The sequence below is a fragment of the Choristoneura fumiferana genome, chromosome 17 (assembly GCF_025370935.1).
Source record: "Choristoneura fumiferana chromosome 17, NRCan_CFum_1, whole genome shotgun sequence".
Taxonomy (NCBI): domain Eukaryota; kingdom Metazoa; phylum Arthropoda; class Insecta; order Lepidoptera; family Tortricidae; genus Choristoneura; species Choristoneura fumiferana.
In genome coordinates this window covers 17275874-17297398 of record NC_133488.1, presented here as the reverse complement: position 1 = coordinate 17297398, position 21525 = coordinate 17275874, and the positions used below count along the sequence as shown (strand labels likewise).

Sequence of the window (21525 nt, the reverse complement as noted above, 5' to 3'; positions counted from 1 at the left end):
ATTACAGGAGGCACATTAACTTATATAAGTATTAAGAACATGAAGAAGAAGTAAGCCCTAGTGGCCTAGTGGTTTGACCTATCGCCTCTCAAGCAGAGGGTCGTGGGTTCACACCCCGGCTCGCACCTCTGAATTTTTCGAAATTCATGTGCGAAATTACATTTGAAATTTACCACGAGCTTTGCGGTGAAGGAAAACATCGTGAGGAAACCTGTACAAACCTGCGAAGCAATTCAATGGTGCGTGTGAAGTTCCCAATCCGCACTAGGCCCGCGTGGGAACTATGGCTCAAGCCCTCTTGTTCTGAGAGGAGGCCTGTGCCCAGCAGTGGGACGTATATAGGCTGGGATGGAAGTATTAAGAACAGTTCTATCAGACCACATTTTTAATTTTCATTAAATTTTTATGGAATAATCCAGAAAAACTAACAAAAATGCAACGTTGCCAGCTCAGCAGGTAAAAAACGCTCTTAAGAGCCTGAAAATAAATTAAGCATTAAATTAAAATATGGTCAGCTTAAGTTAAGTTTTAACAGTATTCCTTTTTTTCTTTTTTTTTCATCTATCCCCACTAGCCCTTTATTTATTTATACACCCAAAGTAAGTTAATCTAATACTAAACTAAATTTTACAGCCATCTCCGGACGACGAGGACGAGGGTAGCGCCTGAATTATTCCCGCTCAGCAAAGTTTTAGTAGCGTATTTAATAATGCAACACCTAGGTATTGGACTATTAGCTTGTTTAAGGTCGCTGCCCACTACACCGTATCGTGCCGTGATCGTAATACCAACGTGTCAGGCAAAAATATATTATATGTATTGAAAAGTATGAGACTATGCATACTGCCACGTTTTGTAAACAACCGTCGCCGTCGCGTGCCATGTATGCCCTAACATGTTCGTATTACGGTGATGATGTGATACGATGTAGTGGGTAAAGACCTTTATATCTCTTTTTTTGTTTAAAAAGCTCAATAGCTGGCAGTCTACTACAGTTCGTTTCTTGTGGAACTTTTTGTAACGTGCTGTGAAACTTTGGAATCAGCGTGCAGCGCCAGTATTACCGGACTGGTACAACTTAGAGATCTTCGAAAAACGAGCCTACCATTTCTCAAAGGGCCGGCAACGCGTAACTCAGCTTATGTTATGGATGTCCATGGGCTGGTAGAATGTTTCAGATATTTTAACACCCCCATTTTAAATTCGTTGTTCTACGTACGCTTAAAAAAATACTCAAAAATGCGAAGGTTTGCAACCAACCTTTAAAAATTGGAACATTTTTTGCTGTTAGAGGTACCTACAATGTAACCAAACAAAAATTAACAGTCACTGTTTGATGTCAAAATTTGTAAAATAATGACATTTAATTTGTGGATTATCATGTCGCTTGTAAGATCAAGTAGTTTATTATGTACTAATGTTTACCTGCGGCTTCGCACACGTAAATCATTAGAACCAGCAGCTGAATTGAAATTTCGGTATTTTTAAAAATTCCCGTGATAATTCCCGAAAATTAAAAATTTCATGACTCTAAGATTCGAGATTCGAGATTGTATCCCTATCTCGTGGGAATATCGGAATAAAAAGTAGCCTATATTTTATTTTAGATGTCAAGCTATTTACATATCAAATTTCATCCAAATCCGTCCAGCCGTTTCAGCGTGATGGAGTAACAAACATACTCACTCACAAATTCACAAACTTTCGCATTTTTATTGTTATATAGGATAGGATTAGTAGGTTAATATTAGTAGGATTAATAGAGAGCCGACTTTTTAGGGTTCCGGAGCCAAAATGGCAATAACGGAACCCTTATAGTTTCGTCATGTCTGTCCGTCCGTCCGCGGCTTTGCTCAGGGACTTTCAATGCTAGAAAGCTGTAATTTTGCAAGGATATATATGTAAACTATGCCGACAAAATAATACAATAAAAAATTTAAAAAACTTTTTTTTAGGGTACCTCCCATAGACGTAAAGTGGGGGCGGTTTTTTTTTCTCATCCAACACTATAGTGTAGGGTATCGTTGGATAGGTATTTTAAAACCATTAGGGGTTTGCTAAGACGATATTTCAATTCAGTGATTTGTTTGCGAAATATTCAACTTTAAAGTGCAAATTTTCATTATTTAATTTTAAATTCGGGCGTCCCCCTCCCCCCCTCTAAAATCTAAACTGGCGAGAGGAAAAATTTGAAAAAATTCAGGATTCAAAATACAAACTGAAATGCACAGAAAAAACAGAAAAATAAGACCAGCGTGCTATACCGCTACACCACTGATGGTCACTGGTGGTGGTGGTGGTGGTGGGGTCTTATTTTTCTGTTTTTTCTGTGCATCTATATTTCAGCTTGTATTTTCAATTTATGTTTTACGGGATGACCGTAAAAGTAAAAATTTGGAATTGAAATAAAAAATACAAAAAGATTCCAAAAAACAAACAATCTTAAAATTCAGGATGATAGTAAGTATATCAAACTTTCAAGGAAAACTATAACCGTTAAGTTTGCTTGAGAATTATTAGTAGTTTAAGAGTAAATATCAGCCTAAGGTATAAAATATACCTAAACTATGGAAGATTCCGCATAAAATACGAAATACTTAGAAAAAAATATTACTTAATTTTTTCCTAATGGGTACGGAACCCTATTTCGGGCTTGTCCGACACGCTCTTGGCCGGTTTTCTTTTAATATAAGCCCCAGCTAGACGGACGGACAGACGAGCATGCCCAAACTATAACGGTTTCGTTTAGGTACCTTGGCTACAGAAATCTAAAAAGCACAAAATGAAAAGGATCCCTGAAAATCGCTCATGTATGTGCCGCTTTATAGAGATCCAGCACGTATCAAATCAAAGAGTGTTTATTCTGTAGGTTGGCAGTATGTAGGTAGCAACCAAGCCTACTAAGCTCGTGGCGAAATTTGGAACTAGTTTTTTATCATATTAAACTCGTTGCAATGTAAAGACTGTGGCGCCACCATTATTGGAAAATAAGATTGTTTTTAGAGTAGCTTTCACGTCATTGAAGATGTTGAATGTATTCGTATTTCGTATGTATCTGAAGTTTGTTTATTTTTAAGAAAAATGCGGTGTTTACTACCTATGTAATGTAAATTTATCACGGTATACTTAAGTCAACAAATATGTATACTTCGTTTATTTTAGCATTAGAAAAAGGAACAATCTTGACGAGTCTTTTTATTGTAAAAGGTTTTAAAAAACTGTAACTATTACTTATGATGCCAAAATAATGTAAATAAATAATCATATGTCCATGCTAATGCGTAAGTTTGTGAGCATGTGTGTGTGTGTGTGTGTGTGTGTGTGTGTGTTGTGTGTGTGTTTTACTCCTTCACGCTATGTACTCGTATGTAGATCTGTACGTCTGAAATATCTACATGTGAATTAACATTTCAACTGTTGAATACATCGCAGTTTGGTAGGTACATAAATACCTAACTACACTCGAAAAACAACCCTAATTTGGGCAGTCGTGTAATAAAAAATCATGTTTGAGTAATTATCGTCTGTTTTACACCATATTCATTATTCGTGACTCACGATTACTGTAATGATAAATAATAAACTTACTCGTGTTTTGCCACATGAAGAAATAGAAGGTTTATTACTTTGTGTATTCTGTTGTCCTACAGCGCATTCTGGTTTCTCAGTTCAGAATTAGACTACGCAAAAAATTCACGGAGTAAATAATTAACTAGTTAATAAATAGAACTGTTGTATAAGCGGCGGCGGTCAAGTAGCTCAGCGTTTCTTAACGCTGGATGGCGATTCAAATTTGGGTCACGACCGGTATTAAGATGGATCGCGGAAATTTTCTGATTAAAGCATTATCATAAAGAAAATATTTTTGATATTTTTAATATTTTACTTTGACGTCAATTTTAGCGGTATTCTAGGGTCGCGCACTACTACATTTACACTTTGGGTCGCCAGCCAATTAAGAACTGCTGATCTAGCTGTTCACTTTAAACAAATGCATGTAAAGAGTGAAACATGAGCTTGGTACACTCAATATCGGTGGCAGAAGTACAAGTAATAGGACCAGTGTTCAGATACTTGCAGCTACTCTTGGCGGCTTTGGCTACGTTGCAGTTGGGATCCAAGAACTATCCACCACAAGCTAACGTTTTCGGTAAGTATAAGTAAACTTTGGAAAGATATCGCTTGTATTAATTATAGACATGTCTTCAAATGAGTTGTACGTTGATTAACAGAAAACATTTTGATAGAATTTCATTTAAATGATTTTTCCCATAAGTATTGTATTATCGTTTCATTTAAGATGATTTTATTGTCAAAAGAACCGTTACATTAAAAATATCGTAAATAACGAAAATACAAACTGAAACATGGATGCACAGAAAAAACCCAGAAAAAGAGACCAGCGCTGGGAATTGAATGTTGAGGAGCATTCCGTGCTGCGTGCCATATCTTTACACCACCACTGGACGGGAGTCTAGATACAAATTTCTTCCATGCACCACACATTTCGGCCTGCTTTTTTTCCTAGTCACTTAAGCAGTGACACTAGCGACATCTATGTTTTAGCCCTCATCGAGAGACGTCAACATTTTTTCGCAACTAACCGCTCACCCGGACAAGAGATGTCGCTAGTAAGCACTCAAAATTAAGATTGGTTTTTAGTCTTTTATATTTTTTTTATTTCAACTTCAAATTCATTGTTGTGTGTGTTTTCGTTGCATTTCACGAGATGACCGTAAAAGTAACAAAATTGGAGTTGAAATAAAAAATACAAAATATATATTATATAAATATATCACGGGACAATTCACACCAATTGACCTAGTCCCAAAGTAAGCTTAGCAAAGTTTGTGTTATGGGTACTAAGCAACGGATAAATAGAATTATATAGATAGATACATACTTAAATACATATTAAACACCCAAGACCCGAGAACAAACATTCGTATTTTTCATACAAATATCTCTGCCCCGACACGGGAATTGAACCCGGGACCTCAAGCTTCGTAGTCAGGTTCTCTAACCACTAGGCCATCTGGTCGTCCCCAAAAGACCAAAAAGACTCAAAAAATATCGTAAATAACTATTCAAAGACAAAAAATATCTTTAAAATTTCAGTCGACGCTATAGTTCCCAGCAGACAGGCAGCGTTTCCGCGTTGACCGGGCATGCTCAAATGTTGACGGAAATAGCTGCCTATCTTCTGGGCCCAATTGGGATGTCCCAATTTTGGACAACATATAATAAATCGAAAACCATTTGGAGACATAGGCTTTGTGAAGCGTTTTCCGAAATCAGATTCCAAAAATGTGATAACCTTAATTAAATAAACAAAATTTAAGTAATGACCCTCATTTGACCCCTGCAATGTCACACTCTTAAGCAAATTAAACAAAGAGTGACAAAGATAGAACTTTAATCACATGATGCGCACCCGGCTTTAAACAGTTGTCATTTATCGTAAAGTCCGAAATGTATACGAGTATTTCCAATGTATTTTAACAAATTAAATTATTAAATTATGTCGTTACAAGTAAATACAAAAGAATTAAAATATCAAATTTTAATAAAAAATATCTATTATCTATCACACCATTAAACAAACATAGAAATAATCGAAGCTAAAAGAAGAGAAATAAATAAAACTATTTGTCATGGTTCATTTAGGACCCTAAGCCGTGCTTGAATTATTGTCAAATTGTAATGCCACAGATTATGATATGTACGACCTGAATTTTTCTAGGCAATGGTACGTGGCTGTCTCATTGTGACGTCATCCAGCGTATTTCGTAAAAAATAATAATAATAAATACTCATCCAAATTAAAAATCAATGAATATACTATCTTAAAATATCCTATTCTTTCCAAAAATAAAATAAAAACTATTGGTTATTTTTTGGTGCATCCCAATTGCATAACAAATTACAAGCAAATATTATTAGTGAATTTCAATACAAAATCGCTAAATACTATTAGCTTGTAATTTATTATGAAATTGGGCCCTGGTCTCCAGTCGTCTTTACCAGGCGCGAAAAAAATATCTTTCTCAGACATGAAGTTTCTCATTTATGGCTCCCTACCACCTCCCTACATAACTTCTTGGCCTAGGCCATGAAGTATGTATGAAAATCCATTATTGTCCGCTGCTCTAACTTTTTAAATTTGCTTACTAACATTAAACTGACAAAGGAAAAATTACGAACAGCCAACCACCACTACTCTGTAATCATTTGCGATACTGCGATGCGATGCGATGTGATATATGGATGTATGGATGGATGGATGGATGGATGGATGGATGGATGGATGGATGGATGGATGGATGGATGGATGGATGGATGGATGGATGGATGGATGGACGGACGGACGGACGGACGGACGGACGGACGGACGGACGGACGGACGGACGGATGGATGGATGGATGGACGGATGGATGGATGGACGGATGGACGGATGGATGGATGGACGGATGGATGGATGGACGGACGGACGGATGGATGGATGGATGGACGGACGGACGGACGGATGGATGGATGGATGGATGGATGGATGAAATATTTCCTCACATTGTTTGAGAAAAGCACTATACAAACCTCGGCCAGAACAGGGATTGCTGGACTCGTTTTATCGTCCATCAATCCCTTACTTCATGGCCTCTGCAGTAATGTACTATTACGAGCTCCTTTGCGCCTGGACCCCATGGACCAGGGTTTCCACCCCAAACGGTGCAAATACGTAACTCTGCGCTATACAGGCATATTAAGACGTGTTATCCGGGTATATTTCATCCCACTAATTAAATAAATGCGAAAGTTTGTTTGTTTATTTGTTTGTTTGTTTGTTACTTCATCACGTCTAAACCGCTGGATCGATTTAGATGAAATTCGGTATAGTTACATATAGTTTGTGTCCCGGGGAAGGACGTAGCATAGTTTTTATTCCGGAAAAGCGAAATTTACGGGGGCGGAGTCGCGGGTAATGTCTCATCATCATCATCATCATGTCAGCCGAAAGACGTCCACTGCTGGACATAGGCCTCCCCCAAGGCTCTCCACTCAGACCGGTCCTGTGCTTTTCGCATCCACCGCGAATGTGGGTAATGTCTAGTTAAATGTAATTTACAGATGGACAGAAATTCGACTTCATCGTGGTCGGCGCGGGCTCAGCGGGATGTGTGATAGCCAGCAGACTCTCAGAGGTCGGGAAATGGAACGTGCTGCTCATAGAATATGGCAACGACCCACCTATTGAATCCAGGGTAAGATGCGTCAGTAGTTGGGTGAATATTCGGGCGTTAGTACCGCCGTCATTGTTCTCAACACTTTTTTATCAGATTTCTTAAGCAAAAAGGCACAACAAACATCAACATCCGACACATATTGATGAACACATGTTGACACATGTTGATAATTATTGTACCTATTTCTTGAAATCTGTTAAAAAAGTGTTGAGGACAATGACGGCGGTACAAACGCCCGAATATTCACCCAGTTATCCTACTCAAAGTTGTGACTGATACTAGTAAAATCAATCACACGAACATAAACTCAACAAAATTCAGAAACATAACACGTTTACACATCGGTAACTTGACACTTGGCTATGTCCAGGGATCGTAAAATGCGAGCAAAGTTCATTGAAGTACTCGAGTTGTCACTTATCATACTCGTATGTATGGAGGAATGTGTTTATTTATCAGTAAAGTATTAAATTGCCCTTATCAGAACTATACTAACTATGGACATAGTTTATCTATAATGTTAAACTAAAACTTATTGGAATTGATAAATATATTGTCTATATTCCGCTGATCTGAAACTGCTGCACAGAAAAGGACTACTCGTATTATTTCATGCAGTTTTTTAATTCTTTTGTTTGTCACGATAGACGGTTTTTCGATCTCGATAAATTTTTCGGTTTTACAATAAAATATGTTTTTTTTTAGAAAATTGCATAGCTGATTGTATTGTTTGCATTGCTTCGCCAACGAACTTGCGAAAATTATTACTTACTATCACAAGTGAAAAATTTGGAGTTTTTGGTTAAAAAATGTAAATATGATAAATAAGTATTCCAGGCAATAACAGTAAACTGAGTTTTGGATCCTGTTCATTTATAATTATTTGTATTATTTTAGTACCTAATATTTTATTAGTTCATCGATTTCGTACCATTGCCAACCCTACCTGGTTGTAATACGTCATTGGATGTCAATGGATTTTGCTCGCATTTTACAATCCCTGCATGTCCGTACAAAGCAGTTTTTACATCTTTTATTTTGACGACCGGATGGCCAAGTGGTTGGAGAACCTGACTACGAAGCTTGAGGTCCCGGGTTCGATTCCCGGCCGGGGCAGATATTTGTGTGAATAACACGAATGTTTGTTCTCGGGTCTTGGATGTTTAGTATCTATTTAAGTATGTATTTATCTATACTAGTATGTTTATCTGTTGCCTAGTATCCATAGTACAAGCTTTGCTTAGTTTGGGACTAGGTCAATGGTGTCAAGTGTCCCATGATATTTTTTTTTTATTTAGTTCACATTGCTAACCTTCGCTTGATAACAAAAACAGGTTATTCCGTTTAAATCAATGTTATATTAAATATTACAGTAGTGTTTTTATTTATTTTGAAATTGTGGCAACACTTTTGGAATATCTCGACATTCCAGATTCCTGGCCTATTCTCGTTCATCGCCTATTCAAATGCTGACTGGAACTACCATACAGAAGATGACAGCTACAGCAGCCAGGCTCATAAGACGAAAAACATTCACATGACGCGAGGCAAGATGCTCGGCGGCTCCAGTGGTGCCAACTTAATGCTCTACGTGCGAGGAAACAAGGCAGACTTTGATACATGGGTGTCCAAAGGAGCAACTGGTTGGGATTGGAACAACGTGACATATTATTTTAAGAAAAGTGAAGGCAACCAAAGTCCAGAAATTATGCAAGCTGGCTCTGCAGAATTGCACAATACTAAGGGACCATTGAAAACTACGAGACCTCTTTGGAAGAATATAACAAGCAAATATCTTAAAGCGTTTAGCGAAAATCATAAAATTCTAACGGATACCAATGGGCACGAACAGCTTGGATATTCGATGCCGCCGTACACAATAGCTAATAAAGAACGTCAGAGTACGTCCACCGCTTTTCTTAGCCCTATAAAAGAACGAAAAAATTTATTCGTTCTCAAGGAAACTCTTTGTACAAAAGTATTGATTAAAAATCACAAAGCTATTGGTGTAGAAGTTAAACTGAAAAATAATAAAATTATTAGTTTATACGCCACCAAAGAAGTGGTCCTTTCAGCTGGTGCAATTAACAGCCCCCAACTGTTGATGTTGTCAGGCATCGGCCCAAAAAAACATCTGAGAGAAAAAGGCATAAAAGTTTTGCTGGACTTACCACAGGTTGGTCAGAATTTATATGACCATCCATTGGTACAATTTGGTTTGACTGGGGAAAAAGGTTTGAAAAGTGTTCGTGAGAACTTCGATTTATTGACCACCTACGACAAACTTCCCTTACCTATTATTATGGGCCACGTTTCTCTGTCAAATGACCAACCATTCCCAGATTATCAGGCCTTAGCTATCCCATTCCCCGCGGCGACTATAATGCCCACAATTGTATGTAATTTTCAATTTGGGCTGGACGACAGAATTTGCACAGCTTTAGCAGATGCCTGCAAGACGCAGGAAACGCTTATAACATATATAGCTTTGCTGCACCCTAAAAGTAAAGGGTACATCGAGCTTCGGAACAAAGATCCTGCAAATAGCCCTAAGATTTTTGTTAAATACTACTCGGACAATGATGATTTAGAGAAACACGCGCGAAGCATAGAGGACTTTATCATCACACTCAAGGATACTAAATATTTTAAGAGCATACATTCTGATATAATAGATTTCAAGGTTCCACAATGTGCTCAAATTCAATTCAATACTCATGAATATTGGAAATGCTATGTTTTGAACAGTGCTACGACACTATGGCATCCGGTGGGCACTTGTGTCATGGGATTAAAGGGAGGAGAGCGTAGTGGATTCTGAGTTGAAGGTATGGGGAGTGGACGGGCTAAGAATAGGAGATGCTAGCATCATGCCCCGGATAACCAGTGGAAATACTAACGCACCGTCTATAATGATTGGCGAAAAATTGGCTGACATGATAAAAAGATCACATGGTGTTTACTGATATAAATTTGAAAAACCGGAGAGCGGCCGTTTGAGCTCGCGTGGAGAGGTTTTGTATGTTTGTTTTCGTGTGATAAAATATTTTTCACCTCACTAGCTCGAAAAAGTTTTCTTTATCCTTCGAAATCTGGAATCTTTGGGCTGGAAAGAGTTTTTGAAATTCGAACCTTATCGTGAACGGGTGCCCCCTTGAAAATAGATATTTATCAACCACTTACTTCCACAACCTCGTATCTGGACACAAAATTGCTGTAGAATCGTATTTATGTTAAGTACGATAGTGTGTTGATTTGTTGAATACAATTCGGGTAGATACGAGGTTGAGGAAGTAACCGTTGAATATTGATGAGCGATTCGCGAAGAAAAATCGTCATACATTGTTGAAGTAATATTTCAATCTGATAATTAATCTGTTATTTTATTCTTATTACTAAACATTTATTTAGTAACTAGCTGTTGCCCGCGGCTTCGCCCCCGGTTGTATTTTTCTGTATTTTCTTCCATAAAAACCTTCTCCTGACAATAACAAACACAACAAAAAAATAATTAGGGAAATCGGTCCAGCCGTTCCCGAGTTTTAAGCTTAGCAACACATTTTACGATTAATTTTTATTTAATTATAAATATATATATAGATAAAATTCATTTTAGTTTTCTGAAGCTATTTCAAATGCGTCTATAATTACAAAAATTACAGAATATAGTAAATATAACTACAGAACAAACAGGAAGAAACTAGATATCAAAATGATGAAAAGAGATTCGGAAACGCACCCGAAAAAAAGCACAATAACACGTTCTGAAACGCGGTTTGTCCTATATTATTTCATTAATATAACTGTGTTAGTGTTTTAATTTTTGTTATTAATATTGTTATTTTTTAATAACAATAATAAAATATAAGATAAAACTTATTTACATTTTGTTCTACTACATCCATTTTTTCTTCTTTATTCACAAAAAAATATTTTTCTTGCTGTCGTGAGGTGAAAAATTGTGTTTTGCTAGGCTGTAAAGTTGTTTACCATCTCGTGCCTTTGAAACCCTCGACTACACTCACGATTCTTCTTTTGAACCACTCGCTACGCTCGTGCTTCAATCCTAGAATTCCTCGCTTGCTCAGGTTTCAATATAAGCACTCGTGCCAAACAGTCACTTTTCAGCCTTGCATAACAACGGGTTGAGGATGCTGCTGGGGCTCTCCCGTTACTGCAGCGCGTCAGGCATGAGCGCAGAGGCGCGCATAGACAGCTTCCAGGCCATATTGCGCAAACGAGTTGCCTCCCTGACGCAGCGCGTACGGGATAGCCCGAACAGCCTTCTCAATACCATTCTGGGCAGGGTGGACTGTCCTATTGTACGACGCTGGAATTTTTTTCATAAAGGTTCCAGACCGGTGTTATTTAATAATAAGTAATAATTAATGGTTAATAATGTTATTGTGATTGTGACATAATAATATATAACGAATATATTAATTTAATTATTCAATTATGAGTAATCGGGATGGTATTTAATGTTATGGAATTATGTATAAATCTACTAACATAGTTGTAAGATTTAATATTCCTAACCATCTATGGACATTGTGTTTGAAATAAATGGATTATTATTATTATAACAAATAACTATTAATAGTCTTAAATGTATCCCCCTATGGCTTGTTAACTTGTAAAGCCTGTTAAGCTGTAACAGTTTTCCTTTTAAATTTCATAAGCAAGTCTGTGAAAATCGTGTTATGGACACCCCGGTACTGACTAAAATAACCGACTTGTTTTAACTTTGCTCGAGTACAGTGTTACAAAACTTGCATCCTTTTACATGTAATGTTTTTGATGGGATATTATAAACATGCCCAGCAGTGGGACGTATATAGGCTGGGATGATGATGATGATGATGATGATTATAAACATGGACACAAACAAAACGAATGAGTGATATCACTGTTGTTCTTTCTGTTGCACAGTTATAGATTCTTATTCTCATTTAAAATATGGCTTTTCTGTCCTAATTAATAAGACAATTTCGCCAGTGTCAAAGTACCCTCTTTGAGAGGGACGTTGTACGGTGATTGTAGTTTTTTGGAACTTGATAGTAAAATTCCAGGAACCACGTGGAGACCACTTGCGCATTAAAAACCGTCAGACACGAGAGCAATATATAATTTTGTGATCACTGTTCACTGTTAAGGTTAATCGCCGCATAAAACACTATCAAAATTATACTTCAATTAGTCAAAGAAACAGAAATAGCAAAATTAGATATTGTCTACATCCGCCATGTTCGAATGCTACAAATCGAATCTAGTTATACTTAGATGATGCGTTAATCCTATGAGAGTTTCTATGAAAGGCTAATTGACGGTAGTTTGGTGAGGTACGTTTGACAACTTTGACATTTGCGCCACGTTTGTAATTGGTTAAATAATTTAAATTAAAAGAGCCAATCGCAAACAAGACTGTAACGTCAAACGGACCCTAACGGAACTCACTGTACAACGCCATCTAGCGATATTTCGCCTGTGAAAAACCCTTATTTGAATGTCCTCAAGGTTGGGTGATGTAAAAATATAATATCGAAGATATCCTTGACATGATGTAAGCTTAACGGACAATATTACTCGTAGTGGGTCGATGTCAAGTATTATGTCATCATTCTTTTTGCTTCCAGAGATAATAGGAAAGTAGTGCAGGGTCGTTGTTATACGTGACGTTTGGTTGTCTATATTATACCTATAAACCTATACCTATCCTATATCTATAGACTATAATAAACGTTTTAGCGCCGTAATGACTAATAAAAAACGTACCTAAGGTATTTGGATAGTAATCTCACATATTTCTTATAATATAACCTTTTCTCATACAATATTGCTCGTTTTGTGGGTAAATGGTAGTGTAGCAGTTTTACGACCTTGCGTAAATATTGTAATCCGAATTCTCTCACGCATTGCTGCCCTAATGCAGCATATGAGGTGTACGGTGACAGCGATAAAAGGAGTATTATGGCATTTGCAGGCTTATTATTTACAACGTTATGGAGGTTAACGACGAATTATATAAAAGTCGTAATTTTATCCGTTACCTAAATATCACTTTGGGTCGAGTGTGAAGCTGGGTTATGGAAAGACTTTTGCTTGCTAATTTGAGGTCTGTTCGGGTGATACTCTTTCCCGGCTCGGATAATACCAAATTTCGTGTACACGCCCATAGAAACTGACATGAGCTTCTAAGTCGCCCATACTTAGGTACCTACTACACGAAAAATAAGGTCGGTATTTCCATGTCGGTGTTATCCGGGCCGGGAAAGAGTGTCACCCGTCTGTTCTGCAGAAATATCGGTGACATAGGGTATATTAGGGCATAAAAAAAATCAAAAATGGCATCCGAGAAAAAAATACGGAATATTTATTTAAATTCTAACAATATGGGCATCAAATGAAAGCTAATAATTAGTCTATTCTAGAAACATAATAGGTATATGTGCTATACATATAATACTTTTAGCTACCAATTTCATAGGAATATCAAAAAATTGTGAAATAAATAAAGATAATTTAAGAGTTTACTAAAACAATTACTTTGCTCACCCGCGGCCTTATGATACCAAAACAAGCTAACGCGTAACGCGTGATAAGAGCGTTTATACCTGCTGAGCTGGCAACGTTGCATTTTGCTAGTTTTTCTCGATTATTCCATCAAAATTGAATGAAAATTAAAAATATTTTCTGATAGAACACATCATAATATATAAGTTAATGTGTATACTCTAATAATTATTCTTGATAGACTTTTATATTCCTTAAAAACGAATTAATGTTTATGACCTGTTTTTAAAGAAAATAAAAGTCTATAACGAATAATTATTGGAGTAGACACAAACGTATATATTAAGAAGTGTTCTATCAGACAACATTATTAATTTTCATTCAATTTTTGTGGAATAATCGAGAAAAACTAACAAAAATGCAACGTTGCCAGCTCAGCAGGTATAAACGCTTTTAAGTAACTTAAACTTCAACAGTCGGGACTCATTACTAGGAATTTTTGAGCTGGTCACGATTTCCATATTGTTTCTGTAAAGATAAAGATTATTGTTTCTAAATTGAAAATACAAACTGAAATATAGATGCACAGAAAAACCTGAAAAATAAGACCAGCACTGGGAATCGAACCCAGGTCCTCGGTATTCCGTGCCACGTGCTATACCGCTACACCACTGCTGGACAACGGTACAGACACGAATTTCCCCTATGCACCACATATCTCAGCTTGTTTGTTTTTTATTTAGCCACTTAAGCAGTGACGCTAGCGACAGCTATACTGTAGCCCTCTATCTATAGGTAGTGAAGTTTCGCCTTAATTTATTTCTTCTCAAAAAGTACATTTTTAGCACTGAGTATAAGTAAAACAGAAAATAATCTATTCTAACAAAATGGTGTCCTCGGTGTTCACGCCTCACGCCTCACAACCACTACATAATTAAAAACACAGTGACAAAATCCCGAACTAACATTATTCCATACTAACTTCACTTCTACCGTTAGACATCAGCGACGCGACTGCCCGCAGAAATAACTTGGCAGCGCATAGACAAAAACTCTCTCTCAACACCGGATTGCGCGATAATTGACTCTACTGTTTGCTGTTATGAACTCGATGGGCTGTTTTATAATCTGGTTCATTTTTCACCACATTCCCTGTGATCTTAATGAGTTATGGATTGTCGGATGACGGTTTGGAGTCTGAAAAATGTGGCGTATCAATGTCATGACATGAACAGCGCATTTGAACAAAAGGAAATGTACGACCAATGTGGATGTTAACTAACAAAAATTGATGGATTATTGTACACGTGGCGACAGAGAGGGATAGAAATATCACGTACTGTGTATTTTGACGTAGTATTTATTATGATTGGTTATTTGGAGTCTTTTTGTATTTTTTATTTCAACTCCAAATTTATTCCTTTATTTAGTTAGTTTATTTATTCCTTTGCATTATTATAAGACTGTAGGTATTTAACATAATGTATACTATCTACCTATATGGTACCTACCTACTAGAGTCTAAAACGTAAGTATTAATTATTTTACAATTATAAGTTTTTTTTAAGTTCGTTTGCCATGGCTTGCCTTGGCATTATGCTGAGTGGGGACCTGTTTAGCGTCATGTGTGTCTTGTATTTGCTCTGTTTGTTTTTATGGCTTTAATAAATGTATTGTATTTCTTTCTTCTTTCTTTTTTATTCGACTGGACGGCAAACGAGCAAGTGGGTCTCCTGATGGTAAAAAACCCCTGCCACCAGGGGGATTGCAGTTGCGTTGCCAACCTAGAAACCTAAGATGGGATACCTCAAGTTTCACCGGCTGTCTTACTCCCCACGCCGAAACACAACAGTGCAAGCACTGCTGCTTCACGGCAGGTTTAGCGAGCAAGATGGTAGTAGCAATCCGGGCGGACCTTGCACAAGGTCCTACCACCTGCAAACTGCAACTTTCTATATGTGTACCTAATGTTCACGTAAATTTACCACTAGAATTGTCGGTTTTTTTTAACTTTCCATTAGTTTCTGATGTCCTATTAGTCATTCAAAGGTTAACTGGTAGAGATCCCTTTTAAGAATAATTTTCCTTTGTACATACATCTCTTTCTCTGGTTAACTGTTTTTTTATGTGCTTTAAGTACAATACAATTATAAATTTACTTTGCGAATTTCTTAGAGGACAAAACGGTACGTATTCGATAGGGATTCGTTATGCTCTCTCAAGCCTATTATTATTTGGCTCGTAATGATTATTTTTATTAAGCTATGACGGAAAAAGAGGGGTTATAACTTTGACACCAATGCCTGTCTGTGACATGTAGCTCTCATACGGATGGGCCGATTTTGATGCGGCTTTTTTTCGTTAAAGCAAATTTCCTTGCAGTAGTTCTTAGTTGTTTCATAAAAATTGTTTTAACTATTTTGGAGACATTGAACTTTGTAATTAAAATGTCGGGGGTTATCAACTTCTCTAAGCTGGTTACTTAACCTTCCGCTTGCCATGCATCTCGCTGGTAACTCAATTTACCCTATATTCACTAAGCCCACTTATCTCCCCTTGTTATCACGGACGTGGCCCGTCGCTTGAAATTTTAATAAATTCGTGTTTATATATCAAAACAACCATTTCCTCAGTTAATCTTTCGTATCTACGTGAGGGATTTTGAGCAAAATGGAAGCCTGAATACTAATCTGTGGCCCTATTGCCTAAAGCCTATGGGCTTGCGATCGCATTCGTCATCTCTTTCTATCATTGTCCTACACCGTGTGACAGAAAGAAAGTAGTAAAAACCGGCTAATTGCGAGTCGGATTCGCGCACGAAGGGTTCCGTGCCATCTATACAACGCCCCCGGTGTAATTTTTTTTAATTTTCTAAATCAAACTGACAACACAACAAAAAAATAATTAGCGAAATCGGTCCAGCCGTTCACGCGTGATTCATTTTATTATATATAAAAAAGAAGATTAGCAAAAAACGGCAAAAAATCAATTTTGTTGTATGGGAGCCCCCTTAAATATTTATTTTTATTCTGTTTTTAGTATTTGTTGCTATAGCGGCCACAGTTATACATTACCTGTGAAAATTTCAACTGTCTAGCTATCTCGGTTCATGAGATACAGCCTGGTGGCAGACGGACAGCGAAGTCGTAGGGCCGCCACATACGTACACTCACATCACATATACGTTTATTTCAATTCTGTACGCACAGGCCACCATGCGGAATTCCGAATCGGAGGAAACGGGTGACACTCTTTCCCGGCCCGGATAATACCGGGATGGAAATACCGACCCTGTTTTTCGTGTACACGCCCATAGAAGCTCCTGTCAGTTTCTATGGGCGTGTACACAAAAAACAGGGCCGGTATTTCCATGTCGGTGTTATCCGGGCCGGGAAAGAGGGTCAACCGGAGGAAACTGCGGACGGAAAACTACTGTTTGTATGTGGTAGGTCCATAGATTTGTATGGATTTATTGCGTGCGGCCATTAAGCCGTGGTGGCCTAGTGGTTTGACCTATCGCCTCTCAAGCAGAGGTTCGTGGGTTCGAACCCCGGCTCGCACCTCTGAGTTTTTTGAAATTCATATGCGGAATTACATTCGAGCTTTGCGGTGAAGGAAAACATCGTGAGGAAACCTGCACAAACCTGCGAAGCGATTCAATGGTGCTTGCGAAGTTCCCAATCCGCACTGGGCCCGCGTGGGAACTATGGCCCAAGCCCTCTTGTTCTGAGAGGAGGCCTGTGCCTGTGGGACGTATATAGGCTGGGATGATCGCGTTCGGAATTCCGAATCGGAATTTGGAATCTAAATTCCGAAACGGAATTCCGAGTGTAATGTGACGGTACTTATATTGCGTCCTAAGCCAATTTACAAATGCAAGAGAAACCAAACAAGTTATTTTTCATTGCGGCGTTTGATGGTTCAATTGAGACTTGTTAGTTTTGTGGCCGTACAATGAATCGTGAACATAGTTTTAGGTCTAGTCTTAGTAGCCGGTATAATTAAGAGGTACAGTAGGGTAGTAGAGCTTGTCTTAGCTAAAATGACGAGTCCCTCACTAAACTAAATCAGTTCATTATGACTAATGAGACAGCAAATCTTACAATAAACTGCCTGAGATCAACGGGAGCTCAATCCCTGTTCGGCTGAGGCGGTTATTGTAAGATTTGCTGTCTAACTAGTTAGTCATAATGAACTAATTTAGTTGAGCGAGGGACTCGTCATTTGCGCTTAGACAAGCTCTATAGTCGTACGTCTCTATTATTTATTTATTTATTCATAATTAAGACTTACAGTATACAACACTTACAGTACAGTAGTCCCTTGTTCGCCTATTATAGGTAGAGTCATTCACGATGACGCGTGCCGTGGTTCTTATTACATTGTCGTTAATGTCTAATTTTGACAAAGTCACGCGTCTTCGTAGATGACATAGGTATAGGACTACGTACAAATTATGTGGGCATAATTTTATCACAATGTAAAGTGAGAAGTAAGTAATTATTATAATATTTTTTATGAAATCACATGACATTCTTCTCAATTGTAAAGCGTTTCTTTTGAATGGCTCTCATGAAAAAAAATCTCTTTATTGATTCTGTCCAACTGAAGTAGTGACATGTTTGACGTGGCTGTGTAGTACATACTGCTGCTTGGCGGAATGATTAGCAGTAAGACGGTCTTAACAATCTAGACCAGGACTTCCCAACCAAGGGGGCACGCCCCCCTAGGGGGGCCTAGAGAAATGCCAGGGGGGTGTAATAATTAATTACTCTACTGTTCTGAACTTACGTTAAGGCATGCAAATTATTATTTTTCGTTCGGGGAGGCTCGGCAAAATAAAGGTTGGGAAGCCCTGATCCAGACAGACCTTACACGAGTTTCTATCACCCACAGAACATAATTGAACTTAGAGTAAAAATAATGCAGCATCAACCAAACGAAAATAATCTACGGCCAGATATTAATGTATTTGCTTGTTCTGAAATAATTGCTTTTCAGATTAAAATAAATTGTCTCGACCCGACTCTCGCCTGAATTGGAACTAAACCGCATTGGACGGCAACAGATAGATACATTTGTACAATCTAAAAGGGATTTTCAGACAAGTTATTTCTTGTTTCATCCTTCGTGAAAATTGAGTCTTGTGGAACATAAAAAAAGTTATGTTTTAGATTATCACTGTCACTTCATTACTAGTTTTATGATTTAAATTCAGGTTTTAAGATCAAGGTACGCGAAACAAAACCCGAATTTGTTATTATCATTACATTTAGCCTATAACTGTGTCCCACTGCTAGCAAAGGCCTCTCCTCTTGACTTCCACATCTCCCTATCCAGAGCTATATTTGGCCACTCACTCAGTTCCGTGTCCAGGTCATCTCGCCATCTACGCCTCGGCCTGCCTTGCCGTCGGAACCCGAATTTAAATCATAAAAATAAAAAACGTTAACCCAATATTAATTTAGTATTTCGTGGGGATAATGCAAATCCGCCTATCTGCAATACGTAAAAATCACTTATCAGCAGTACCTACGTGTTTTACAGGATGTGCTTTTAACTTCATCTTTTTTTGTTCTATTTTAACTACTTAATTGGTAGTAAAAATTCGAAATTGGTCAAATCTGTCAGATACGCAGAATCCATGTACTACAATACAGTACAATACAAATATTCTTTGTTGGGCACCACAAATCAGAACAGTAAGTAGACATAGTTACAGGCTTTGCACTATCTCCGTAGATTTACCAATTTTTTTTTCAATAGCCTATTAGTACCCCACTGCTAGGCAAAGGCTGACCTCCACAACTCCCGTTCCACTCCAATCCACTAGGTTTTGCATCCATGTTGCTTAAAATATAAAATGAGAAAAAAAACCTGAATTTACTGTCCTTCCTAAGTCACTGCACTCTTGACAGACTGGTCGTGATTTATTGAATCAGGCGTCACTTTGCGGAGGTCCATATCATCGGTGATATATCAATACCGCGTAACTAGCATTTTCCATAAGGTATAATTTTCACTGCACTAACATTCATCATCCCATCATCCCAGCCTATATTCGTCCCACTGCTGGGCACAGGCCTCCTCTCAGAACAAGAAGGCTTGGACCATAGTTCCCACGCGAGTCCAGTGCGGATTGGGAACTTCACACGTACCATTGCTGCTTCACAGGTTTCCTCGCGATGTTTTCCTTCACCGCAAAGCTCGTGGTAAATTTCAAATGTAATTCCGCACATGAATTTCGAAAAACTCAGAGGTGCGAGCCGGGGTTTGAACTCACGACCCTCTGCTTGAGAGGCGATAGGTCAAACCACTAGGCCACCACGGCTTCCTCTAACAGTACTAAACCTTAATACAGTGAAAATTATACCTTTTTAGGTACTGTTCTGACCAGAGTCAGAGTAAGGAGTACTTCAAAGGCCTTAGTGACCCTTGGAATCATAATAGTTTTCACTATTACTTTCACGATAAAAGAGAAGGGTAGAAAGAGATGGCAAATGCTATGACAAACGTTAGCGCGTAAGACAGCTTCAGAGGCCGTATTGTCTAACGTGCGGACGCTTGCTATCGCATTCATTATTTATTTCTGTCTATGGTGTAACATGGTGACAGAAAGAGATGGAGAAAGCGATGGCAAGAGTCCCTCTGTCGCCTTATACGTCACCCCCGAGAAGAGATAGATCCATCCTATTCTAAAAACGGGCACACCACGGACGAAGTTAGTTACTGTAGGAAGCCAATTTTATGTTGCCCCAACAAATCCCTAATACTTTTAAACACTTCCCACACACTGTTAACGCCGAGCCTCAATAAACCGCGGTAATGCGGCCAAATTGCAGATTTATCGCAGCCTCCGAGCCGCGGGCGCACGTACTGTTTTATATACGGGATACACGGCGACTTTGCACGATACAGTAGCAGACTTATAATTTTACTTTGACTTTGTACATCACAAAGTAATTTTTTGACGGTAGAAGCGTTTTACTCTTCCACTGAACGTAGTTTTAGACATTTATACCTAAGTAGGTTCTTAACTAATGCATCACTGTTATTTTGTTAATGTAATTTTTATTGTTAATCCATATATTTGTAATTTTCTTTGTTACGTTAGCTTTCCATGTTAAGATAATTGTAATTATACATTTTGTTTTAAAAAGCGAGACTTTCTACCAAGTTTCATGCGGCACATTTTTCTAGCCAATGATGGTGTTTCCGAAAACGCTGGTAGTATACATAAGTGACATGTAAAAGAACAGAATAGGTAAGTAACTGTTTTTATTTTGATAATAACGACAATGTGAAAGAATTTTAAACTGCAGCGGCTTTCTGACCCTACTGATACCTCGTGCTAAATAAGCAATGATTAAGTAATCATGTACCTACTACATCTCTAACCGACATTATCCTCATGAAAAATTGCCACAAATTTGCCCAAGTATTTTTGTATTAATTTACTAGTAGGTACAGTTGCCATCAGATATTTCGGAGCGGCCAAGGCAGTCAAAAATATCAAAGTATTTTTTTCACACCTCTCCTTCAGAAAAGTAACTTTTCCTCCCTGACGAGAGGGAGCAAAGTGCAACTTTTCTGTTCAAGGCTTTTCTATGTGTTTTATTGCAAATGCAATTTTTTGAAGCTGATAATTGCAAAGCCACACACACCATTTTCTATGCTGGTTGTTTTTTAATAATATTTAGATTTTTTTTTCAAGTTTCTTAATGCACGGTGTGAAAAGTTGTATGAGCCACTCGGGAGCAAAATTATTTT

The 21525-nt window shown here is 37.9% G+C and overlaps 1 protein-coding gene across 4 annotated transcripts; it reads left to right on the top strand.

Annotated features, from left to right (window-relative positions):
• The first annotated feature begins 3641 nt into the window (after positions 1-3641).
• On the top strand, positions 3642-10148 carry LOC141436870 (ecdysone oxidase-like). 4 transcript variants are annotated; one of them, XM_074099963.1, is made up of 4 exons: positions 3642-3700; positions 4004-4150; positions 7127-7260; positions 8675-10148. In XM_074099963.1, the coding sequence occupies exons 2-4, from the start codon at positions 4012-4014 to the stop codon at positions 10061-10063; spliced, it is 1662 nt and encodes a 553-aa protein (XP_073956064.1). In that variant the 5' UTR covers positions 3642-3700; positions 4004-4011; the 3' UTR covers positions 10064-10148. The 4 variants fall into 4 exon arrangements, with proteins under 4 accessions (XP_073956064.1, XP_073956062.1, XP_073956061.1 ...); XM_074099961.1 differs by having other exon boundaries at positions 3952-4150; XM_074099960.1 differs by having other exon boundaries at positions 3904-4150.
• Positions 10149-21525: the final 11377 nt, after the last annotated feature.